The following is a 20,992-nucleotide window of genomic DNA, read 5'->3' as shown; positions in this document are numbered from 1 at the left end:
CGTGATGTCCCGATGAGACGAGAATTTGTCGTTCCTTTCGAGAGCTCGGCCGCCTACTGTCGGACAAGAGTGTCGAAATATCCCTTTGTACATGATCCTTTTTTCTATGCTGATAACAGACAACGGAGTTCACGGAAAGAACGGACGAATCTCGTCAAAGCCGGACGATAATTCAAAAAAGATTAAATAGACGATATTCGTGAAAAGATTAAAACGTGCGCTCGCGTACGCTTTCAATTAAACGTTCGTCATTAAAATTAAGTCGATCTTACGAGCGCTCCTTAATTAATACTTCACAGCTTTCTTTTCAACCGTCTAATTATGACAATCTCGTGGCACGAATGCGATTAAACGAATTCGTAACCTTTCGGAGTTTTACTTCTATTTACATAGAAACTCGATTTCGCATGAACGCTTCAACGACTGTTAACTTCAACTTTTAACGATTAAAAGAAGATTATGAAGCTAGGTAAGAAGAATTATATCGCATTGATGGAAATTCGAAGGTTAATTATTCGTCTTTAATTAATAGTCGTAAAGCATAACTACCTATTTATTCGCTTATAATTCTCGTTTGCTCGTGGCCCCATCGTTTATTATGAACATAATTATTACCTTTATTGTATAGAAATAAATCAAATATATATAAATGTTTTAAACAAAGAAAAAAGAAAAAAGAAAAAGAGACCTCTGTCCTCTGGCAGGATATAAATTTATGTTATCGGCGGGAATCTATATATTGCAAGTTATTATTATTCTATTTTTACCATTATCATGATTATTAACATTATCAATATATTAATATATTAATATGTTGTGAAAATAAATATCGTTGGAAACTCGAAGAGCAGGACAAAGGTGCTGTAAACTCGAAGTATATAAAAAAAAAAAAAAAAAAAAAAAAAAAAAAATAAATAAAAAAAAAAAAGAAAAAAAAAAGATGAGTGAACGCGAGGGGAGAGGCAAGGAGATAGAAATTATTATTACTGATACAAATCGATCACCTTGTAAATACGAGTTTTATACAGAGCATTGTATTCGTTCACCAAAAAAAGAGGAGCAAAAAAATTAAGAGACAGAGAGAGTACCTATTACAAAGTAATATATAAAATACACATATACATATTACATATACACATACGATACATATATATATATATGTATATTATGTATTATATATAAGTATACACACACACACACACACACACCAAAATATAGTGCACACGAGATTGTGACTGTTCGCACGCACTTACGTAAATCACTTAAGAATAAGCAAACAAAAATGATATAAATAAATAGGAAGTATAGGCAGAAAGATAATAAACCAAAAGTAAATTAGAAGAACATTGGGGGATCAAAGCCGACACGCATGTTCACTCGTTCGTTCGTTCATTCGTTCGTTCGTTCGTTCGTTTCTTAGTAATAGAAGAGGAATGAGAGAAAGAGGGGAGCCGGATAAATTTCTAAAGGCGGTCGTTCGTCATAATCGATTTTATCCTATCGATTAATTAAAGAGGCAATCGATTAGCTTAAATTACTTATCGGAAACAAATAAATAGAAGGAAAAAGAAAAAAAAGACGGCTACGACCGGTTCGGTCATTGAAATTAAAGATGAGACGGTACGAATCGCGTTACAAACGAAAACTGCCAACTTTCTAATACAATATACGGTTTAAGCAATCGCGGCTACGCGACGTTATAAACGGGAAAGAAAGAAAAAAGATAAAAAAAGAGTGATAAGAAAAAAAGACGCTTACGAAAGGCGCGGAAAAGACGATGATAATAGCTTGTTTTAAAGAAATTCTGTTGTTCTTTTTTTTTTTTTTTTCTTTTTGTTTTTCTTTGCAAGAGATGTACTTACATATGCAATACAATGGCTGGAAGGTTGAAACTCGAGAAACGACTATTTACATTTCCTTTTCCTTTTTCCTTTCTCAAGAACTTTAATTTCATTAAAATGATGAAATATGAAGCTGACATACATACTCTTCACGCGAGTACAACTTCGATCTCGAATAAACGTACGCGTGTAAACGTTCAATCGAGATCGAGGAATCGAAGCCTTTTCCGTCGCTCGTCCTGCCAGAGGAAAAAATCGGATCTCGATCCCCGAAATCCCCGCGTAAAGGAAAAAAATATTTATGAAATCGTGCGTAGCTCCGACCGAAGAGGAACGAAAGTACGACGATATTGCGCGACGAGTCGTCTCGACGAGAGTACCAAATTCTAAAACTGTAAACTTTAAATAATAACGCTGATGCATTATATTGTAGAAACGTATTCTACGATCGTAAAAAATAAGATAAAAGTGACAGTGTAGGTACACAATGAACATACATATGCAGCCACAGAAAAAACACGCATACATATACATACATGTATACACGTAAGGAGAGACATGCGTTTACGAAAGTGAAAAAGAAAAAAAAGAAAAAAAGAAAAATAGAGAGAGAGGCAGAAAGAAAAAGGAAAACAATATAAGAAGGAAACTGAGTGTGCGCACGTTTCATACGCACAACACACACAAACTAATACACAATACAACGCACATTACTCGAAGAAACACACGAATACTCCCGTAGGTCGGGCGATTACTATCTCGAAGCGTTTATATATAATTAATTATATATTATGTTACTTTTACTGGCACTCGGTAGATATAGGTACACCGTTAACGTATACCTATACTATCCGATACACTTTTACGTGGCAGTAACGCCGACTTATATGACAAAGGAAAACGGGAGAGAAAGAAGGAAAAAAAAAGGATAGACGAGGGACGAAGAAAGTTAAGTAGAAAGAATGTAAAGAGAATATGTATAACAAAAAAATATAGCGATCGAGCGAGTGAGAAAGATAATTTAAGTAGAAAAATCGAACAACGTGCGAAAGAAAAACGCGTTGCGCTTATGCGGAAAAGAGCGTCAAAAAGTGCGAGAATATAAATAAAATATACATAAATAAAAAAGTAAATAAATAAATTAAAACCTAGATTAGCGCGTAGACATATAGATTCGAAATAACCGAATGATCGAAGATTAAAAAGAAAATAAAAAAAGAAAAAGAAAGAAAGAGAAGAGACGGAGAACAAAGTCGAGAGTGAAAAGAGTGATTGAAGGTGTGATGAAGCTAGAAGAGGATACGCTATTCCGAGGAGCGCGTGCGTGTGTGTTTCTGTGCGTGGCTGCTGAGTTTTGCATGAGTGTGTGCATCCAGTGTGGTTCGTATTTTAAGCGGAAGTTCCTGTTCCTCGAAATGGCGAAGAAAGAGAAGGAAAAGGAAAGGGAAAAAATGCGATGTAGAGAGAGAGAGAGAGAGAGAGAGAGAGAGAGAGAGAGAGGACGAAGGCTAAAAAAAAAAGAAAACAAAAAAAAAGAAATAAATACGAGATCGACCCTCGTCATAGACGAAGAATCAAACGCGATTGCGAATCAGGCCGAGGAAGAGCGTCTTCTTGTCCCTCCCACCTGTCAAAATCGTATATCGGTGCGTGCCTGATCGAATATTTCGAGGAAATCGATAAGCGTCAAAGAGCGAAATATCGTAGCTTCGATTCCGAGATTGGACACGAGGAAATCACTTATTTTTCATAATTATTTCTTACCAATGTCGGTTCTTCAAAGATCGAACGTCTTCTCGTGTTCTATTATGGATCATCGAAAAAAATGATATTCTGCGTGCTCACTCAATCGATACTTTCCGACAATCGGAAAGAATATCTATAGTACGTACGTACGTACATACGTACACACATACACACATATGCATAACCTACGGCAGAATTCTTTTACGATTTAGTCATGCGTCATTAATATCAATTTTTTGTAATGTCCAAATAAAACGTATATTATAGTCGAAGATAAAGTTACACCGATAATTAATTATCGGTTCATTCGTTTAACGATAATCATTGTGTATGTTGTGTGAAATGTACAATGGAGCAAACGCGCGAACGTTATTACGAGACCTCCGATTATAGTTCTCTCTTCTTTTATATTTCGATAACCGTATTTCGTTCCGCGTCGTCTCGTCGTCTCGGCGTTCGCTGAACGCTAGATAGAATCTTTTCCTTGAAAGATCGATCTGCATTAGTGCTGCCATACGTTAGACAAGTAGTCTCGTTGGATCCCGAAGAAGTATTTTATGAGAAACGGTAGCGGCAATATCGATGCATTTATTGACAAGAAAAATCATTCGAGCATATAAAAATTATTGAAAAATATATCGATATTATGATATCGATGTTAATACCTATTAATCGAGAAATATAATCAATTTAAAAATAAATTCAGTTTTTTTCACATTCCATTATTCCATTATTTTACAACCTTACTTAACTTTTGCTTCTGTTTAACCTGCTCTCTGTCTCGCCTCGGTACATTCATTTCGCTAATAGATTTTCTTTTTGATTATTAATACATTTCCGTAAGCGCATATTTTTCTAAATTTTTCTTCAATCGACTTTCACGGTCCTACGAGATTTTCAAAAGCTACAAAGAATATCTCTATTTTCGCGCGTATACCTTCGCACTGAACAAAGTAAAAAGCATGTAAACTGTCCTTCAGCGAGTTTGCGAGCGCGACGAAAAAGAATATGTCGTAATTATACATAATCGAGTCAAGGGAAGGACGAAAGACGAGACGTAAAAAGCGATGGGTAACGAATGTGTCTAATGCATGCGTCCGTGCGTGAATGTACTTGTGAGTACGAGTGTATACGAGGTCTGAACGATGCGCGCGCGCGCGCGAGCGAGAGGGAGAGAGAGAATCAGAGAGAGACAGAGAGAGAGAGAGAGAGAGAGAGAGAGAGAGAGAGAGAGAGAGAGAGAGAGACACGGCGCATTAAGTTAACACACAAGGCATAAAGTACGTCGTAACTGGAACGCTTTCGTTGACTGCCAAGAAAAGAATGAAAAACTCGAGGGTTGTAAGTCATGAGAAAAATAATAAAAGATAAGGAAAAAGAACAGACATGAAATGTGGGAAGAGAAGCGAAAAAGGGCAGAGGCTCTCCCAGTTACTTGCTCACTGAAATAATATTCTAAATAACGTTCGTACGCGACAAAAATCTAGATATACATCGGTATAAAGCGATATTAATTTACGTACAAATAAGTATCGAGACGTAAAAAAAAAATAAAAAAAAAAAAGAAAAAAAGGAAATAAGAAAAAGAAGAGAAGGAAAGGTGAACAAGAGAAAATAATGAATAAGCAGGCGTTGACATTGACGCGCGCACGTTACAAACGAAATCGAATAGTAGTAAAGAATTTCATGGTTTACCAAGAACAAGAAAATACGTATATTCCTAAGATCGTTAGATAGAACTTAGAATAATTAATATCGTTCATTTAAAACATTTACGTAAATAGTACGTCATTTTCAATGAAAGTCGTCACAAATTAAGAGTAAGAAAGAAAAGAATTCTTTAAATACAGTCGAAATTGCACTTATTTCCCGGCTTTAAATTCTTATCAAATTCGAAAGGGTAAACAAACTCGTATGAATATCGATTTGGTCAATAAACTTACGTACAATTTTTAATTTGTCCGCAATACCAAACCTATTCTTAACGATAACAACGTCAGTGTGAATCGAACGAATTGATGTCGATTCGTTTGAATGCCTAAATCGATACGATTTTGAAAGAGCGTAACTCGAAATCTTTAATGATCTGCCGAACAAATAAAAATGAAAAGAAATGAAATGTTCAAGGTGCGCGCGTAATTGTCCAAATCGTGCTTGCTTAATGGAATACGAATTCTATTTATAAAAACGCTGTACATTGCGAAGGCGTATAATTAACAGCGAAACGCATATATGACTTGTAAGGAAACGAATGATATAAGAAATAAAGAAATATCAAGAGAGAGAGAGAGAGAGAGAGAGAGAGAGAGAGAGAGAGAGAGAGAGAGAGAGAGAGAGAGAGAGAGAGAGAGAGAGAGAGAATGAAGAAAGAAAACAAGATGAGATCGAGATCAGCAGTGGTACATTATTCACTGTTACATAAAAAAAAAAAAAAGAAAAACAAAAGATAAGAAACAAAGTGTAACACAAAAACGTATCGTTGCATGATCGATATACCTAAAGAATTATTACTACGTGATACGTCATTATTATGTAAAGTTTTTATTGAGTGAGTAAAATTATGTTATCGATGAAGAATGCCTACTTTTCTATCCCATCCCATACATTATTCAAGATTCCTTATTTATCTCGATTGAAAAATTTGAAATAAAAAAGGAGCTTTAACTCGTAACACGACAAAGACGACAACAGTATCGATGGTAAGTTTTTCATCGCTACATCTGCATCCATATCGAGATAGCTTGTATAAGTTAAATGGTCTTTATAATCTGTATGGTATAAACGAGGGCGAATGAATTATTGATATTCGATCATTTTTTGGTCGAAAGTCGTATCCTAATGTATGTCAATTTGTTTTCTCTTTTTAAGAAAGAAAAACGCTAAAATGTGAGGAAGCGAATAAAGCGAAAGTTATGTCGTCGTAAGATATATTATTTACATGTCACTACATAATACACTTATAAGATATGGAGACTCACTTATGTTCACTTATATGGGCATCCACGAAATAACAGAGAGTTCATTCGTAGCTTTCCACGTTATAGTATATCACTTAAAAAATTGCACATGATTTAAAAAAAAAAAAACCTAAAAAAGTGAGATAATAAGTATTGGATCAGCGATCGTTGATAACTAGAACGAAACGGCACTTTAACAAACAACAACAATCAATTAAAGAGGCAAAACTATTGGACTAACTGATATTCTTTTCTTTCTTTTTGCCAATGTCTAATCGAACACATGTTACGAAAACGATACGACTAAAATATTGCAAAATCTTATATCACGTAATCTGCAAGAATAGAATTTGAATTGCAATATATCTTGAAAAATCTTCTATATCGTATATGTAATTCGTTCCTTTAATACATCGAAGCTCATTCCTTTCATATGTATTTTGATATAGATGAATAATAAACAAAAGAAATAAAACTCCTATAATTTTATTCTATGGCATTAACTTGGCTATCCGTCATATGATATAATATCATGTAATAATGACCAAAGTAAAAACATCCTTCGATATATATGTGTGTATATATATATATATATATATATATATATATATATATATATATATATAATGTTTGAATCGTACGAAATACGATGAGGTATCTTTCCGAATATACCCGATAATATCTAATCTAAATTCGTTTAAACAATAAACACCAAGAAGATATATGAAACAATGAACTTTTGTTCGTTCGACGAACCAAGTTTTCCTTTTACGCACTAACAAATTGAAATGGCATATATGGAAAATACGTCTAATGATATACAGTTCAGGTATAGATCCTTTCATATATATATATATACCAGCCAACCAGCCAGACACGCACACTTCGCCTTCGGTGCAATAATATTTGGAGATTTGTACTTGACTTATCGTAATCGTAATCGTATGACAAAATAATTCGGAATTATTTTTAATGTATGGTACGTACATATTGGCTCAGAATCCTATCATCGAGCCAACTTCTAGTTGTAAAATGTATTGCATACACCGCACGTGTGTTCGATACAACGATTAAGTCGTTAAATAATTGTTAATAGCATTACAATTCTAATTTCACAACGAATATTTTGCGATTTACGTATATATGAACGTATAGCGTGTCGATCAGTAGTGCATTCGTTTTCTCGTTCGAATAGATACCAATAGCAGAACAATCATTTCCCGTCTCGTTTTATTTAGAAAAGGGGACCGGATAAATTTACAGAGTAAATTAGACCATATCTCCGCGCTAATTTGGTCGATAAACGTAATTTGGTCGAATCTCTCCAGCAGCGTAGATTAGTATTCCCTTTCGATAATCTTATCGCGGTTAAAAGAAACAGTCACTCGAACGTCGATTAATACTACGATCTATCGAAGTTTGATTCTCCTTCTTGATCGCTAATTTCATCGTTCTTTTTATTACTTTTATTGAGAATTCGTAAGTGCAACGTAGTCGTCTAGTCGCCAGCGTAATATACCTCAGGTACAAGGTAAACGAATAAGCGCAACCAAATGATCCCAACGGCACGTATGAATTTGAAAAATGATCTTATCCCTGAAAATCGATACGTGGCATATCTCGACTATTCTCGACCTGGCATCCATAATCAACCTCGTCTTTACTCTTATCCTTGTCTTTGCCATTGTTATCCGCGTCCCTTTGTTTAGAATATTCTTCGCGATTGGTGGTGACTCTCTTTTCGCCTTCCGCCGTTGTCATTGTCGTCGACGTCATGGTCGTCGGCGATGTTTTCGTTGATGTTTCATCATTTTTACTCAAAGTATCGTTAGAGTGGGACTTGTCGAGAAGCGAGCTGAATTCGCCAAACTTCAAAAAGTCTTGTATAACCGACTGTTCCGTATTCACCTGAAAAATCGTCAAAGATTTTCAATCGAGTCGAGTGAACAAGGACGATTACCTTACTTCGATAATCTTATCGAAGTTATCATCGTTCAAACCTTCCTCGGTCTTCCACGTTTTCCTTTCACCGGTACCGTTGGAGTCGACATGGTGTGCGCCGCGGTTAAATTAGTCTTTCTCTTGGAAGATTGCAAATGCGAGTCGAGATGTTGTTTCAACTTGTCCTGTCTTGCAAACATTCTCGGACATATGTTACACGCGAACGGTCTCTCGCCTGTATGTACTCTTCTATGTCTGGCCAAGTGAGACGCTCTTGTGAATGCCAAAATGCAAAGGTCGCACGAGAAAGGTTTATATTGGGCTCTGTCTGACTTTAACGAGCTCCTCATTTCCCCCCTTCCTTCGTTCGCACCACCCCTTTTCCCAATCATTTCAGCTTTTCTCTTTACACCTATACTCAACGTCTCTTCCGGACTCTTTGGTGATATCTTTATGAGAAAAGAAAAAAACAATTACGTCGATTCGAATTATAACGAAGGATTATAATTAATATTGACGGTTTACCCACAATGTTCTCCTCCTGTTCTCTCAGATCATCGTTCATCTGAATATCAGGTACGGTAGGATCCACGGAGCCATTGTTAAACGACTTGATCGCACTACCCGAATCTTCGTAAGGCCATTCTCTATCCGAGTCTTCTCTCAAGGACGAACGATCTTTTGGCTTTATATCCAATGGATCGCTGTTTCTGGTTATTCTACCTACCGACACTCTCTTTTGTCCCTTGAACCTCGTCTCTCGTTTGTACATGGGAGGTGGTATGCGCCTCTAAATAATTAAGACAACAAATCTAGATGTTAAATTGAATTAATATTGAATTTCGAGGTGAGAAAAGAAAAAGATCGTACGATTTGCGTCCCGGATGATCGCAATGGTTCGTCGAATGAATCCTCGTGACCATCCATTACCATAGGATCGTCCTCGACTTCGATCTCCTCGACCTTGATAGTATCCTCCAACGAGTCGACCGACGATTGCTTCGGTAGAAATGGTATGACCGAAGGTTCCTTCATGTACTCGGTGGTGTGAACCCTCGTCTCGATGTGACATCGTTGAGTTCTCGGGTCTACCCTGTTATAGGAGCTTCTACCGTTATCCTGATTTCTCTGATCTCCCGAGAGCCCACGTATCTCCAAGTCCGTTGCAGTCTTTATCAACGAGGGTAAATGTTCCTCGGTTACGTCGATCGAGCCACGATACATAAAGTCTAAGAGACACTCCATTTCTTCCACGGCAACGCCTGCGAATAAATTTCAATAATTACCTAAAAGCCTTAAGGCAAATCTTGTCGGACACGCGAATGTAAATCATAAATAATAAATCATCGGTCAATGAGATAAGATTAATCGACTTTGTTCACGCGTTTATCATCTCTTTCGTTGAAACTTCGCTTAGTTATGAAAAAAAATATATATATATATAATTCGTTTTTAGAGAAGCAACGAATCTTGATGATAAGGAAAGAACCCTTTAGTAGATACAAATCCAATTTCAATGATAAATCGAGTAGCACGAAAGTAGAGTAAACGATTGTTATAGAATAGTAGTATTGCACATATAGATCTGCTGGTTCAATTGTAGCTAAAGCTATATTATTCAATTCAAGCGGCACATGCTATGTATTGTTCGCGCGCGCGCTCGCGCGCGCGTTAATATACGTCCAGATTTTGCTTATCGTGCCTCATGATAACAGAGGCCTGGCGACATGAAATTCATTTGCATAATGAATTTACGTTGACCTTCTGCTTTAACGAAATGAACAGAAGCGATTTTATTAGAGGCTCGAGAACGTCGATTAAACATCAACCGTGTTATTAATTAAAAGAGATAAAATTTGTTAACAGTAATATCGATCATTTACCTATTTAAGAAAAGACATTTATTTTCGTCGTCGCGGAAAGTAATTACGACGCCGTCGTAAACTAATCTGTTAGAGAGAAGATTTTAATCGTATGACTTGATAAAAGCGAGATCAAGGAAAATATTATATTATCTGTATATATTGACGAATGAAATGTAAATATATGTTACCTGCCTTTGAGTATAAGTATGGGCTGTTCGCCGTAATGCTCCTTGAAAACTCTTTCGAAATAAGGACTGCATGCTGCCAGAACCAACCTATGTGCCCTTAGCATGCCACCCTGACAAGCTAAGGTAGCATCCGTGAGGGAGCCACTTTTGTAAAGTCCCTCGAACAAACCTGACAAGTTTGCAAGGTGATTGTTCCAAGTGAGATTGAACGTTTTCTCGCCCATTATTTTAGCAGACTGTAATCCCTGAAACGCCAAGAATTCTCGATTAGTCATCATAGGACGATTAGAACTCAATAATTTAAGAGCAGCTAAAAAAAGGAAAATATCTAATTGTAAGATAAAAAGTCATATGTCTCATTTTTACGTAAGCATGGAAAACGCATTATATAAGGTGTGCTTACGATGAAATAAAATGATTCTACGACGTGGAATCTTTACGCTCGATCGATCGACGATACGAAGGAAAGTTACCGTCGAACAACGACTTGTTTTCCAATGTTCCGTATACCTATTAATACGTATCTACGTATCATGACTCGTTGAATACGATCGAATTAAAGAAGAGATTATTATTCGTGAGATGCATAAAAAAAAGAAAAAGAGGCTCTTTGTCAATAATGCCAAGAGTTGAAATACGGACGCGTGCACACGTGTCACATATCTCTACAGATGATATATATATATATATATATATATATATCATATATATATCATATATATATATATGTACATGTGTGTGCATGCGGCGCGCGCGCGCGCGCGCACACACACACACACACACAGTATATATATAGCGTATATACACTGTATATAATACGTTTGAGATAACAAAGAGCCTCTTGTAATAATAGTTACATCATCATTGAAACAACCACGAAACGGCCATCACGTTAACATCGTTGCAGTTTTAATTGACGCGTTGCACACGGAAAAAACATTCCGATCCTCGTCTACCGATCGTGTATATATGCACTGCAAGAGATACTTACTATGCAATACTGACTAGATCGTAATCGTTCGTGCATCACGGATAGCTCGTCCATGAGGAGACATTTAGAGAGGTTGAACCGCGAAGGACCATGCACTTTAAACGTAATCACCGTTTTATCAAGCTCCAAACTGCGATCCTTCGAACTGCTAGAGATCGCGTTTATACTTTCGCGAATCTATATATGTATGTAAGTATATAGATATTATAGTACACGTGTTGCATAAACGAGCCTCGAAAGATATCCTCTTGCACGGGCTCGCTAAGCCAAACGATACTTTCGTGACAACCGTGCCCTCTTCTCGCGACGATCGTGTAAACACTGCTATTGAGTCGTCTTCGTGGATGGTAGGCGAGCGTGAATAACAAATCTTATAAACACTAGGCTAACGACGAAAGGTTGATGTGTCCTGTTGCCTAAGAAGAAAACATTAAACGAATACAAACGAATTCTGTTTTACGAGAATTATTTCTTTCGTATTGTGTTTCTTTCTCTATATGTGTATTTATATGAATAAATAAAATCAATAAGTTACCGGAATAGACACTTTCTAATTAAGCAACTTAGTTATCTCGTCATATTTTATATATCGTGCATTCATTTATTTAGTATCCATTTTAGACATTTCATTTGAAAGATGATTCATTCATTCATCGCATTATCTAATAAACAGATTAACGAATTCAGAGTTTAATAACTTTCAATCCTTATGGTATAGGAACAAAAGAAAATTGATATAAAAGAAAAACAGTAAAATTCTCTTATCTGAATGTATTCGTATAAACAAAATATTACCATACTCGTTATAAAACTATTCAAAAGAGATCTAGAGTACTATTTCGTGGGATTTTGAGAAGGGTACTTCTCAAAGTATACATTCTAGCGATTTCAAGGAGATATAGTAGAGATTTCGAGAAAAAGTCGCGTAAACTCGTACCTCCCGACGTACGAGATAAAACGACAAAGGATAACGCGTGAAAAAAGAGAAAAGGAGGGATGAACGATCGAAAAAAAGACAGGGTTGTTTCCGAGGGTGAACTCGTCCGTATTTTCATGCACACGGACACGGGAAGCGCGTATAAAACGTGCAAGCAAAGAGAAAAAGAGAAAGAAGAGACAGGGAGGGGTAGTGAGCGAGAAGAAAAGGGAGAAGAGAACAGAGGGGCTAGAGAAAGAAAGAAAGAAAGAGAGAGAGGGAGAGGGAGGGAGGGAGGGAGGGAGAGAGAGAGGGAGAGAGAGAGAGAGAGAGAGTTATGCGATAAGTATGAACGCGCAGACGCGAACGCTTGGCTCGCCTCGATCCATAATTTCGTTGGTGGACCCACGCACGCACTTTCCAAGGGGCTCGCTACGTGCCTCTTCCTCCTCTTCATCCTCATCCTTTACCTTCTTCGTCTCCTACGAATTTATATTTCCTTCCTTTTCCTATGTTTTTAGAAAGAGGACACCAGAGATGATTACCTCAGTTCGATCGTTACTCTTACGAAAAACGTTTGAAGGTTAAAGTCTCGTGTGAACAAAAAAAAAAATAAAATAGCAAAACATGCTTGTCTATTGTTTTAATAAAGAAACATTGATAACACGTGTACTCTCGTAAAAAAAAAAAAAAGAATATAATCGTTGAACGATGCACACTCGATACTTTTAGAAAAAATATGTCAAATTTACAATAATGCAAATACTTTTCCCGAAAGAATCGTAATTGGGCAAATAAAAGATTGTAACTTTGAAGAGAACATTTCCATACAAAGTTTATTTGACGATACAACAAGAAATTTTGTAACGATTATATGGTAGAGATTAAAACGAAGGGCTCGTATATTGCGTCACGAATTGCGTCACGAGAGAGAGAGAGAGAGAGAGAGAGGGGGGGGGGTATGTCCATGCCGACACTCTCTGACGTAGGGGGTCCGGAAGATACACAGCGTTCGGCCCGAAAATCGATTCCTCGATTCGCTAGAGGAGAAACAGCTCGACGAACGGCTCTCTCTCTCTCTCTCTCTCTCTCTCTCTCTCCTATTTCTCTCTTCGTACGTACGCCCGCCGATAATATACGGTGGGTCGATGCGAACAAATAGAATAGACAAGCACGAGTGACTGCATAGCGTCGAAGGGGGCTATCCTGAGGGGAACGCGTACTTATTTTCGGAAAGAGGAAAATGGTAAAAACAAGATGGAGGAAAGGTGAGACATCTTTTCTAGCGAAGAACAAACAATTGGTATAATTTCATTTCTTTTGTTTTCTTTCTTTCCCTTTTTATATTTTTCTTTTTCTCTCTCTCTCTCTCTCTCTCTCTCTCTCTCTCTCTCTCTCTTTTCCGTATTTCTGAATATCTGCGAGTACTTGAGAATCACGTGTATTCTTCGATCTAACCGCGTGCAGATAAAGCGAGCATGGACAGGACGACGAGCCGAAAGAGTGTCAGCGCGTACGCGCGACAGAGGGATCGAGGCCATGCCATCCTATGTTGCGTGCCAGACGGAGAGAGTAAGCAGCGAACGAGCGAGGAGAGAGAGAGATAGATAGATAGATAGATAGATAGATAGATAGAGAGAGAGAGAGAGAGAAAAGAGAGAGAGAGAGAGAGAGAGAGATAAAGAGAGAGAGAGAGGGAAAAGAGAATCGAGATTCATCTCACCGAACTACGTCGCCGTCCTCACCGTCGTCGGCGCTCTATTAATATCCGCGCCTCGACGTCGCCGACACCAACGACGGCTACCTTCAACTTGCAAAACTCTCTTACCTTCGTTATTACAAAGTCCTCGATGTTGCCTCCTCCGATCGTATTATTGAGGAAGCGCACGGGGTCACTGAAGAAGAAGAAGAAGAAGAAGAAGAAGAAGAAGAGGAAGAAGAGAAGATGAAGATGACGTTGATGATAACGATGATGACAAAAGTCGAAGAGAAAGTCTAATTTTACGCACTAAATCAACCACAACGATGCACCGTTATGCCCTTATGTTCCCCGCAACCTCAACGATGAAAGAGAAAGATAAAGAGTGAGAAAAAGAGAAAAAGAGAGAGAAAGCGTTGAAAAAAAAAGCGAGGACGAGGTACGCGAGGAAGTTCGTGGTTCGCGTCAGAGGGGCACCGAGCGTAGTCGTGCTGTTGGGGCTCCCTCGACCGAGTCGCGACTGATATCATTTCCAGCGGGGGACTGTGGGGTCGGGAGTCCGAGCCCCACCAGGGGGTCTCCGTGCAACCCCCACGCGGTGTCGTGCCAGTGGTCGTGCCCGTCCCCGTTCTCGTTGTCCTCCTCGTCGTTGTCGTCGTCGTCGTCGTCGTCGTCGTCGTCGTCGTCGTCGCCGTCGTCGTCGTCGTCGTCCTCGTCGTCGTCGTCGTCGTCATCGTCGTCGTTATCGTCTTCATCGTCTTCATCGTTGTCGTCTTCATCGTTGTCGTCTTCATCGTCATTGTCAACGAACGTCATTCTTTCTCCCTTTACTCTTGAAACCCCCCGTGGTAAAACGTATACGAAACTAAATCGTAAACGTGTAGGCATATATCGTACAGAAGCCTCATGCTACGCAACAGACACGGAGTTTCTCTCTTTCTCGCGCGCGTAAAGTGTACGCCCGATAGGGACACGCGTGTATAGAGAGAGAGAGAGAGAGAGAGAGAGAGAGAGAGAGAGAGAGAGAGAGAGAGAGAGAGAGAGAGAGAGAGAGAGAGAGAGAGAGAGGTGGTGCGCGCGCGCACACGCAACATCGTACGCTTCCAACTTCTCCTCCTTCTTCTCCTCCTCCTCTTCGCCCGGTCTTCGTCTCCTCGTCGAACAACTCGCTCGCTCTTTCTATCTCCCCGCGCGTATTCCAGTTTCCCCTCTTTTGGCCACCTCCCCACTCATGGAAAACCCTCTACTCCCCAACTCCGCGTACCCGGCGGCTTTATCCACCCTGAACTCTCCCGTATATATATATATATATATATATATATATATATATGCATATATATATACACATATATATATATAGTCGAGGGTTGCCTCGACCGATCGGACGCTCGCGAGTAAAGGCATATTCTCTCCTTTCTCTCTCTTTCATACTCTCTTATTCTGTTTTCTATTTTTCTTCTACTGAAAATCCCCACAAGGATGGTACGCGCCTACTTACAAAGCTCGCAATCTTGGCGCGCGCCTACCTCGAACTTTTCCTCTTCGCGATCGGATATTTTCGGATTTGGACGGTACGCGAAGAACCAACCAGTAGACTCCCCTTTCCTTTCTTTTATTTCTTCTTCTTCTTCTTCTTCGTGCTTGATCTTTCGGAATAATTGATTTGTGATGAACCGGGGGAACGTTAATATATATTAGACGTTGATGCGATATTAAATATGCCACGAGATCGATCGAAAAGAAAACTCTTTCTTAACGAACGTGAAAATCCGATAGCCGTGCCCGCTTTTCGTTGTCTTCGCAGCGAGAACCGAAATAGACTGAAGCACGCGCGTAGAATGCATAAAAGAGGAAAGATATTTCGTATAGACGTTTGGGACAAAAGCAGGAAGAAATTTGTTTTCCACATTAATAAATGACGAAAGTCCAACTCCTAATGGACGATAAAAAGAAAAGTGAAGAATGCATAGCGAAAGTATTTTGTTTTCGATTCTTGTAAAAAACCCCGTACATAAAAGTACTCTGTTTCCTTCCTTCGAGGAAAAAAAAAGTTGATTCAATAGAATCGACTGTTCAGAAGTAATTCGAGCAAACGTTACGTTAAAATATCCAAAATTTATTCTTTCATTCTTTCTCATGGTTTATTACGATTGCAATTCTTTTGTCGATAAAACGTGTCAGCCAGTAATGAGAGCGCTATTCAATATTCATAACTATTAGTCATCGATAAATTCGAAGAACCGATACTTGGCTCTTTGTAAAAATTAAACAAAACCATCGTGGCCTTACTCTAAATGGACGACAAAGAAGAAGATAGCATGACGAAGGAGCGAGGGGGGCAGCAATATACGCAACGAGACAGTAAGTTGCTCGAGTCTTCAGAAGGAGCTCTGAGAAGAACACGTAGGGGCCTTGGAACATGAAACTGCTGTTCGTTCGAGGAGTGTCGCAATACGATGAGCAGAGACTGCAACGGGGCGCTGACGTAATCGTTCGCCGCGTTTATGCGTACACCACATCGTGAAAGAGAGCGAGATCGTCTCTCCTCTCTCTCTCTCTCTCTTCGTCCGTCTGTATTTCGCTGCGTTCGAAATTCAACGTGATCCTAGATATATTGCTAAATAATTCAAGAATAGGATCCTAATCGATCGAACGTTAACGAAAAAAAATTCGACTGAAAGACTCGTAACGAGAGATTCATTGACTGATAAAGTCTTTCTACGGTAAAAATATCTCGAATAACGAAACATTGCCAAGTCAAAGAGAAGATTTCGTCAAGTTCGCCTTCGTTTAACTGCCGACTCGTTACCCGAGAGTTCCTGATTAAGGTCAATGTAAAGACAAGAACGAGGTGGGGCTAACGTAACGCGTTCGATGACGGAAGAAAAGAGAATTTTATGCAGAAATCCTTGGCTCATGCTTGTAAAAAAAAAAAAGTTCCTACGTACGTATAACAGATAAATTGATTTTTCGCGCACGAGGTGACCGAGCGACCGGTTTGGGGGCAACGAGGGAATATCGATTTGTTATTTTTAGGGGCGGTTCAATCTGCGGACCCCACCTATGGTTACTTCTGTCTTCAAAAATTCGACGTTAACAGGCCATCCATTTTTTTCAACGACTCGATCGTATATCTAATGCATTTTGTTTCTCAGGAGTACATTTTCTCAAATCGCTAATGGCGATTAAAAGGAAAAAGAAAAGAGGTCGCTATAAAACAATAATTTATTTATTATTCATTTAATTGGCGAACGCAGCTAGATTCTCTTATTGTTTTTTTTTTTGTTTTTCTTTTTCTTCCTTTTCTTTTAGACGAGTATTCGTAGCCTAAATGAAATAATAAATAAGTGTTTTAAATAATTGCATTGGAATGACTTAAAATAAAGTATAATAATAGAACGATTGAGTTGCGTGACTCATTCGTGATAAGATATCTGCGAACTAGGGTACAGGCCTATATCAAATGCAAATGAATAATATCTTAAAACTTCAAATTAAAATATCTATTATATGTGTATTTGATTAGGGCCCGTAATCTTACAATTTAACCAAAAAGCGATTGTACTACCGTCAACAAACATTATTCGCGTAGACACCTTATGTGATTTATATTTTACAAGGCACTTATTGTCGAATTTATCTAAAACGATCAGTAAATTGTCTCGTAAGAAATAATAGCGTCTTTTAAATAAATGATATCGCAATAATTATTGTCGATACCGTAAGTCACAATGATAATTAAAACAATCTGTCGTATAATTAACAGTTATAACTAAATGCATTAAAAAATCCTTCCGACGAATTTTTCTCGCTATCGAGCATCGTCGGTAACTATTACGACAATGTGTACAAGCCGTTGGAATACTTAAGCCCTTCTACGACTTCGATTTTTGCGGGATCTGGGTTGCAGAAATGTCGCAACAAAATGTTATTAAATCCACAATCGCTCAAGTTCTCTTGTCCGAATACATTTCGTTGAATCTTTGCTGCATCCTCGGTTTCTATTCGTTCTACGAGTGGAGGGGTTTTTTTTTCTATTTTCTTATAATGATGTCGATACATTAAATTTGATCTATAACGGAGCTACTTACCTGAACCATGTTTTGCAGCTGAAAACGATGTGGTCGTTGTTAAATGAGCACAACTAACAGAAAACTCCTCTAATTGGCTCGATTTCATCATTTCGCAAAGAGAAGGTAATACGTGAGGTAAAAGAGGACCTTTCAGTTCCAAAGAATGAAATCTGTCCTTATCCACCCTAACTATGCTTTCTTTAACCTTTACGGGGAAAAAAAAAATTATATTTCATATTCAAGGATGTAAAAAAGTATTAAATTAGTACCTTCAATGGTTTTAGAGTAGCTCCATGAAACGCCATGGGTGCTAGCAGAGTCGGTGGTACACCAGCTAATGCACCAGTTGTCGTTATGGCTGACTTACAATTAATTAACAAGTTGAATAAAGCTTGTGCTTCTACACCTTTGACAAAAACGAGCGACTGTTTCATACTATCCATTTCGCTTTCCTTCTCTAAAATCATTCTCGCCTATGACGATGAACACGTTATAGAAAATGAAACTCAAACGTACATCGTAATGTTGCATCTACCTGAGAACTATTAATTTTTCGGATCTCAGAATTTTCTACGCCAAGGCTTTGCAACCATTTATCTTGCGCTTCGTCTTCTTCGTCATTAATGATCAAAGCTGAAGAACTAGAATCCAAAGTTTCACATCCAGAATCGGTCGGATCCGATGGCCTTTTATGTTCTTTCTTTAATGGCATAGTATACTCGATCTCTAAAAAAAAAAAAAAACATACATCGCGCGTTAACAATTCCATTAGATTGAAATATAAATTATGTCTATAAATTTGTATACCTTCTTGTTTCAAAGCTTGTCGAAAACCACGCGTTGTAGGCGTTAACAAGGCATGCATTTCGGATAGACCGCATATTCCAGCAGCACGGAAAAGTACGGTGAAATTATTCGTACAGACATAAAAATAAGGACACTGCCGTGCACGCAACAAATGAAAAAGTGATCTGAAACTATCGCACCATTCTCTGTACAAAGCATCTCTTATTAGTTGATTGTTTGCTACCGCAGAATTGCTTCCTAGACTTGCACTCACTTTGCCAGCAGAGCGAGGGAATAACTCTAACCACGGTAATGATGGATGTTGCCATACCAAGCAACATTGGTGAAATCTAATAGAAACATTGCAAAATTGAATAGTACAAGAACAAAAAATGGAACGTAAAGCTCTCATAAAAAAAAAAAAAAAAAAAAAGAAAAAGCTCACCTTGCATTTGGACTAGTGTCCAAAGTAGTTTCCTTTTGTCCGATATCTAAACACCTTACAAAACTCGTAGTACCAGAAGCTTCTTCGCTTGTTTTCAATTTACTGTTCCATGGGAACGGCTTCGAAGACATAAATCTCATTTTAGTTTTTAACGTCCAATCGATCGGTACATACTTTTCACCTTTTGGAACTTCTACTTCTGGTACGCATGCATTATTTTCTAGCTGGGCTAGAACGCTGGTAAAACTCAAAGGATTAGCTGGCGTGGTATTCTCAATTGTTTTTTGTCTCTTAACGCTAATATTTAATAACTCAAACAAAGTATTGTCATTGCTATTTTCTAGATCCGTCAGTGTCATATCCTTTTGCCCTTTGTCCGCCAAATCGTCTTTTACAAAAGGATTCTTACGTTTTTGGGATGTTTCTTGTTTCAAATTAAAATTACAATTATTAGAGGAATTATTCAAGGCCGATGATCCTTTATCGACATTACGTATTCTATTCATACGTGCTTGCAAAGCACGCTTTTTCATTTGTAATCGATGCAACTGCATCACTTGATCGGGCAGCTTCCATTCTAACGGGTTTGGGCTTTCCACGTTCTCCATTGATAAGTTGAGCTATCTGTCTCATGCTATTATACAAAGAAAATACTTGTTACACACAATTTTTATCAAAAAGATAAATTACGAATGAAATTTGAAATCGAATGTTTAGATTATGAGGTTAAGTTATATAGAAAACATATACACGTACATGGAATAGTGAAGATATTATTATATTATTATTATTATTATTATTATTATTATTATTATTATTACGTACCAATTAATTAAAAGATTCGTCGATAGGATAATAATTACTTTTAAATTCTCTTTTAAAATATTACTACGTATATTTCAGACGCCAAATAAAGACCCCACGGACAGCTGATACCGCGGACATGTTGTTTGTCTTGTGAGAAGCATGCGCAATGGATGTCAAAGACTTTGCGATACGTTCGTAGCGCCATCTTAGGCGTATCGAAGGAGAAAAATCGATACTAATCGCGCGCGTTCATTCAATTATCTATCATATAAATATAATATAAGACGAAGCAAAAATAACATATGTATAAATGTACACATCTATTAAAAATCGAATAGAACGATATGATAAATAATGAATTCAATTAATTATGGAAGATCTTACGATAACCAACAAAAATGAACTTTGTACTTTATTTATTATGACTATTGTATTCGAAAAAAAAAAGAAAAGGAAACGTTCGATTTTTATAATTCAATTTTTGCATGAAACCTTTAGAAGTCACATATTAGGATTTGGCATGGCTTCAATTATGAGAAGAAATTTATGCGATTGTACGATTATGCGTACGATAGATGGATGAACGAAACGGATAGGAAAAATTAGGAAAAGTAGGAAAAATATCATTTATCACTGAAAATTGTAAATTTTGATTGGCCAAGTTAAAAACGCTTTTATGTACTTTTCATTAAAGCGAAATGTTCGATGGTACGTCGAATCTTCGTGAGAATTATCGT

General features: G+C 37.8%; 2 protein-coding genes across 9 annotated transcripts; both read right to left on the bottom strand.

The window, feature by feature from the left end:
* Positions 1-6,315: 6,315 nt before the first annotated feature.
* LOC146872553 (uncharacterized) lies at positions 6,316-15,075 on the bottom strand. 5 transcript variants are annotated; one of them, XM_085661375.1, is made up of 7 exons: positions 14,455-15,075; positions 14,274-14,340; positions 10,543-10,783; positions 9,356-9,747; positions 9,015-9,275; positions 8,545-8,934; positions 7,139-8,452 (listed from the first exon to the last, which is right to left on the bottom strand). In XM_085661375.1, the coding sequence occupies exons 3-7, from the start codon at positions 10,760-10,762 to the stop codon at positions 8,135-8,137; spliced, it is 1,581 nt and encodes a 526-aa protein (XP_085517501.1). In that variant the 5' UTR covers positions 10,763-10,783; positions 14,274-14,340; positions 14,455-15,075; the 3' UTR covers positions 7,139-8,134. The 5 variants fall into 5 exon arrangements, with proteins under 5 accessions (XP_085517504.1, XP_085517505.1, XP_085517501.1 ...); XM_085661374.1 differs by lacking the exons at positions 14,274-14,340; positions 14,455-15,075 and adding an exon at positions 11,530-11,665; XM_085661376.1 differs by lacking the exons at positions 14,274-14,340; positions 14,455-15,075 and adding an exon at positions 10,942-11,085.
* Positions 11,811-20,432, bottom strand: hd (humpty dumpty). Of its 4 annotated transcripts, none has more exons than XM_085661373.1 (7): positions 20,274-20,432; positions 19,449-20,082; positions 19,025-19,353; positions 18,753-18,943; positions 18,487-18,690; positions 18,236-18,422; positions 11,811-11,945 (listed from the first exon to the last, which is right to left on the bottom strand). In XM_085661373.1, the coding sequence occupies exons 2-7, from the start codon at positions 20,054-20,056 to the stop codon at positions 11,854-11,856; spliced, it is 1,611 nt and encodes a 536-aa protein (XP_085517499.1). In that variant the 5' UTR covers positions 20,057-20,082; positions 20,274-20,432; the 3' UTR covers positions 11,811-11,853. The 4 variants fall into 4 exon arrangements, with proteins under 4 accessions (XP_085517499.1, XP_085517498.1, XP_085517497.1 ...); XM_085661372.1 differs by lacking the exon at positions 11,811-11,945 and adding an exon at positions 17,362-17,471; XM_085661371.1 differs by lacking the exon at positions 11,811-11,945 and adding an exon at positions 17,639-18,154 and having other exon boundaries at positions 18,487-18,623; positions 18,734-18,943.
* Positions 20,433-20,992: the final 560 nt, after the last annotated feature.

Source organism: Vespa mandarinia, chromosome 14 (genome assembly GCF_050613455.1).
Source record: "Vespa mandarinia isolate Hongniang chromosome 14, ASM5061345v1, whole genome shotgun sequence".
Taxonomy (NCBI): Eukaryota; Metazoa; Arthropoda; class Insecta; order Hymenoptera; family Vespidae; genus Vespa; species Vespa mandarinia.
The sequence above is the reverse complement of the archived record's forward strand: the minus strand, read 5'-3'. Positions and strand labels throughout refer to the sequence as shown.

What these genes read in the sequence shown, in the direction of transcription:
- hd (XM_085661370.1), bottom strand. Translation starts at nt 20,056, where the DNA reads ATGGAGAACGTGGAAAGCCCAAACCCGTTAGAATGGAAGCTGCCCGAT. An exon ending in GACACTAGTCCAAATGCAAG is followed by an intron (nt 19,354 to 19,448) that starts GTGAGCTTTTTC and finishes TGTTTCTATTAG; the next exon opens with ATTTCACCAATGTTGCTTGG. An exon ending in AGCTGCAAAACATGGTTCAG is followed by an intron (nt 18,155 to 18,235) that starts GTAAGTAGCTCC and finishes CTCCACTCGTAG; the next exon opens with AACGAATAGAAACCGAGGAT.
- LOC146872553 (XM_085661374.1), bottom strand. Translation starts at nt 11,583, where the DNA reads ATGGACGAGCTATCCGTGATGCACGAACGATTACGATCTAGTCAGTAT. An exon ending in GATCATCCGGGACGCAAATC is followed by an intron (nt 9,276 to 9,355) that starts GTACGATCTTTT and finishes TTAATTATTTAG; the next exon opens with AGGCGCATACCACCTCCCAT. An exon ending in AACGTGGAAGACCGAGGAAG is followed by an intron (nt 8,453 to 8,544) that starts GTTTGAACGATG and finishes ACGATTTTTCAG; the next exon opens with GTGAATACGGAACAGTCGGT.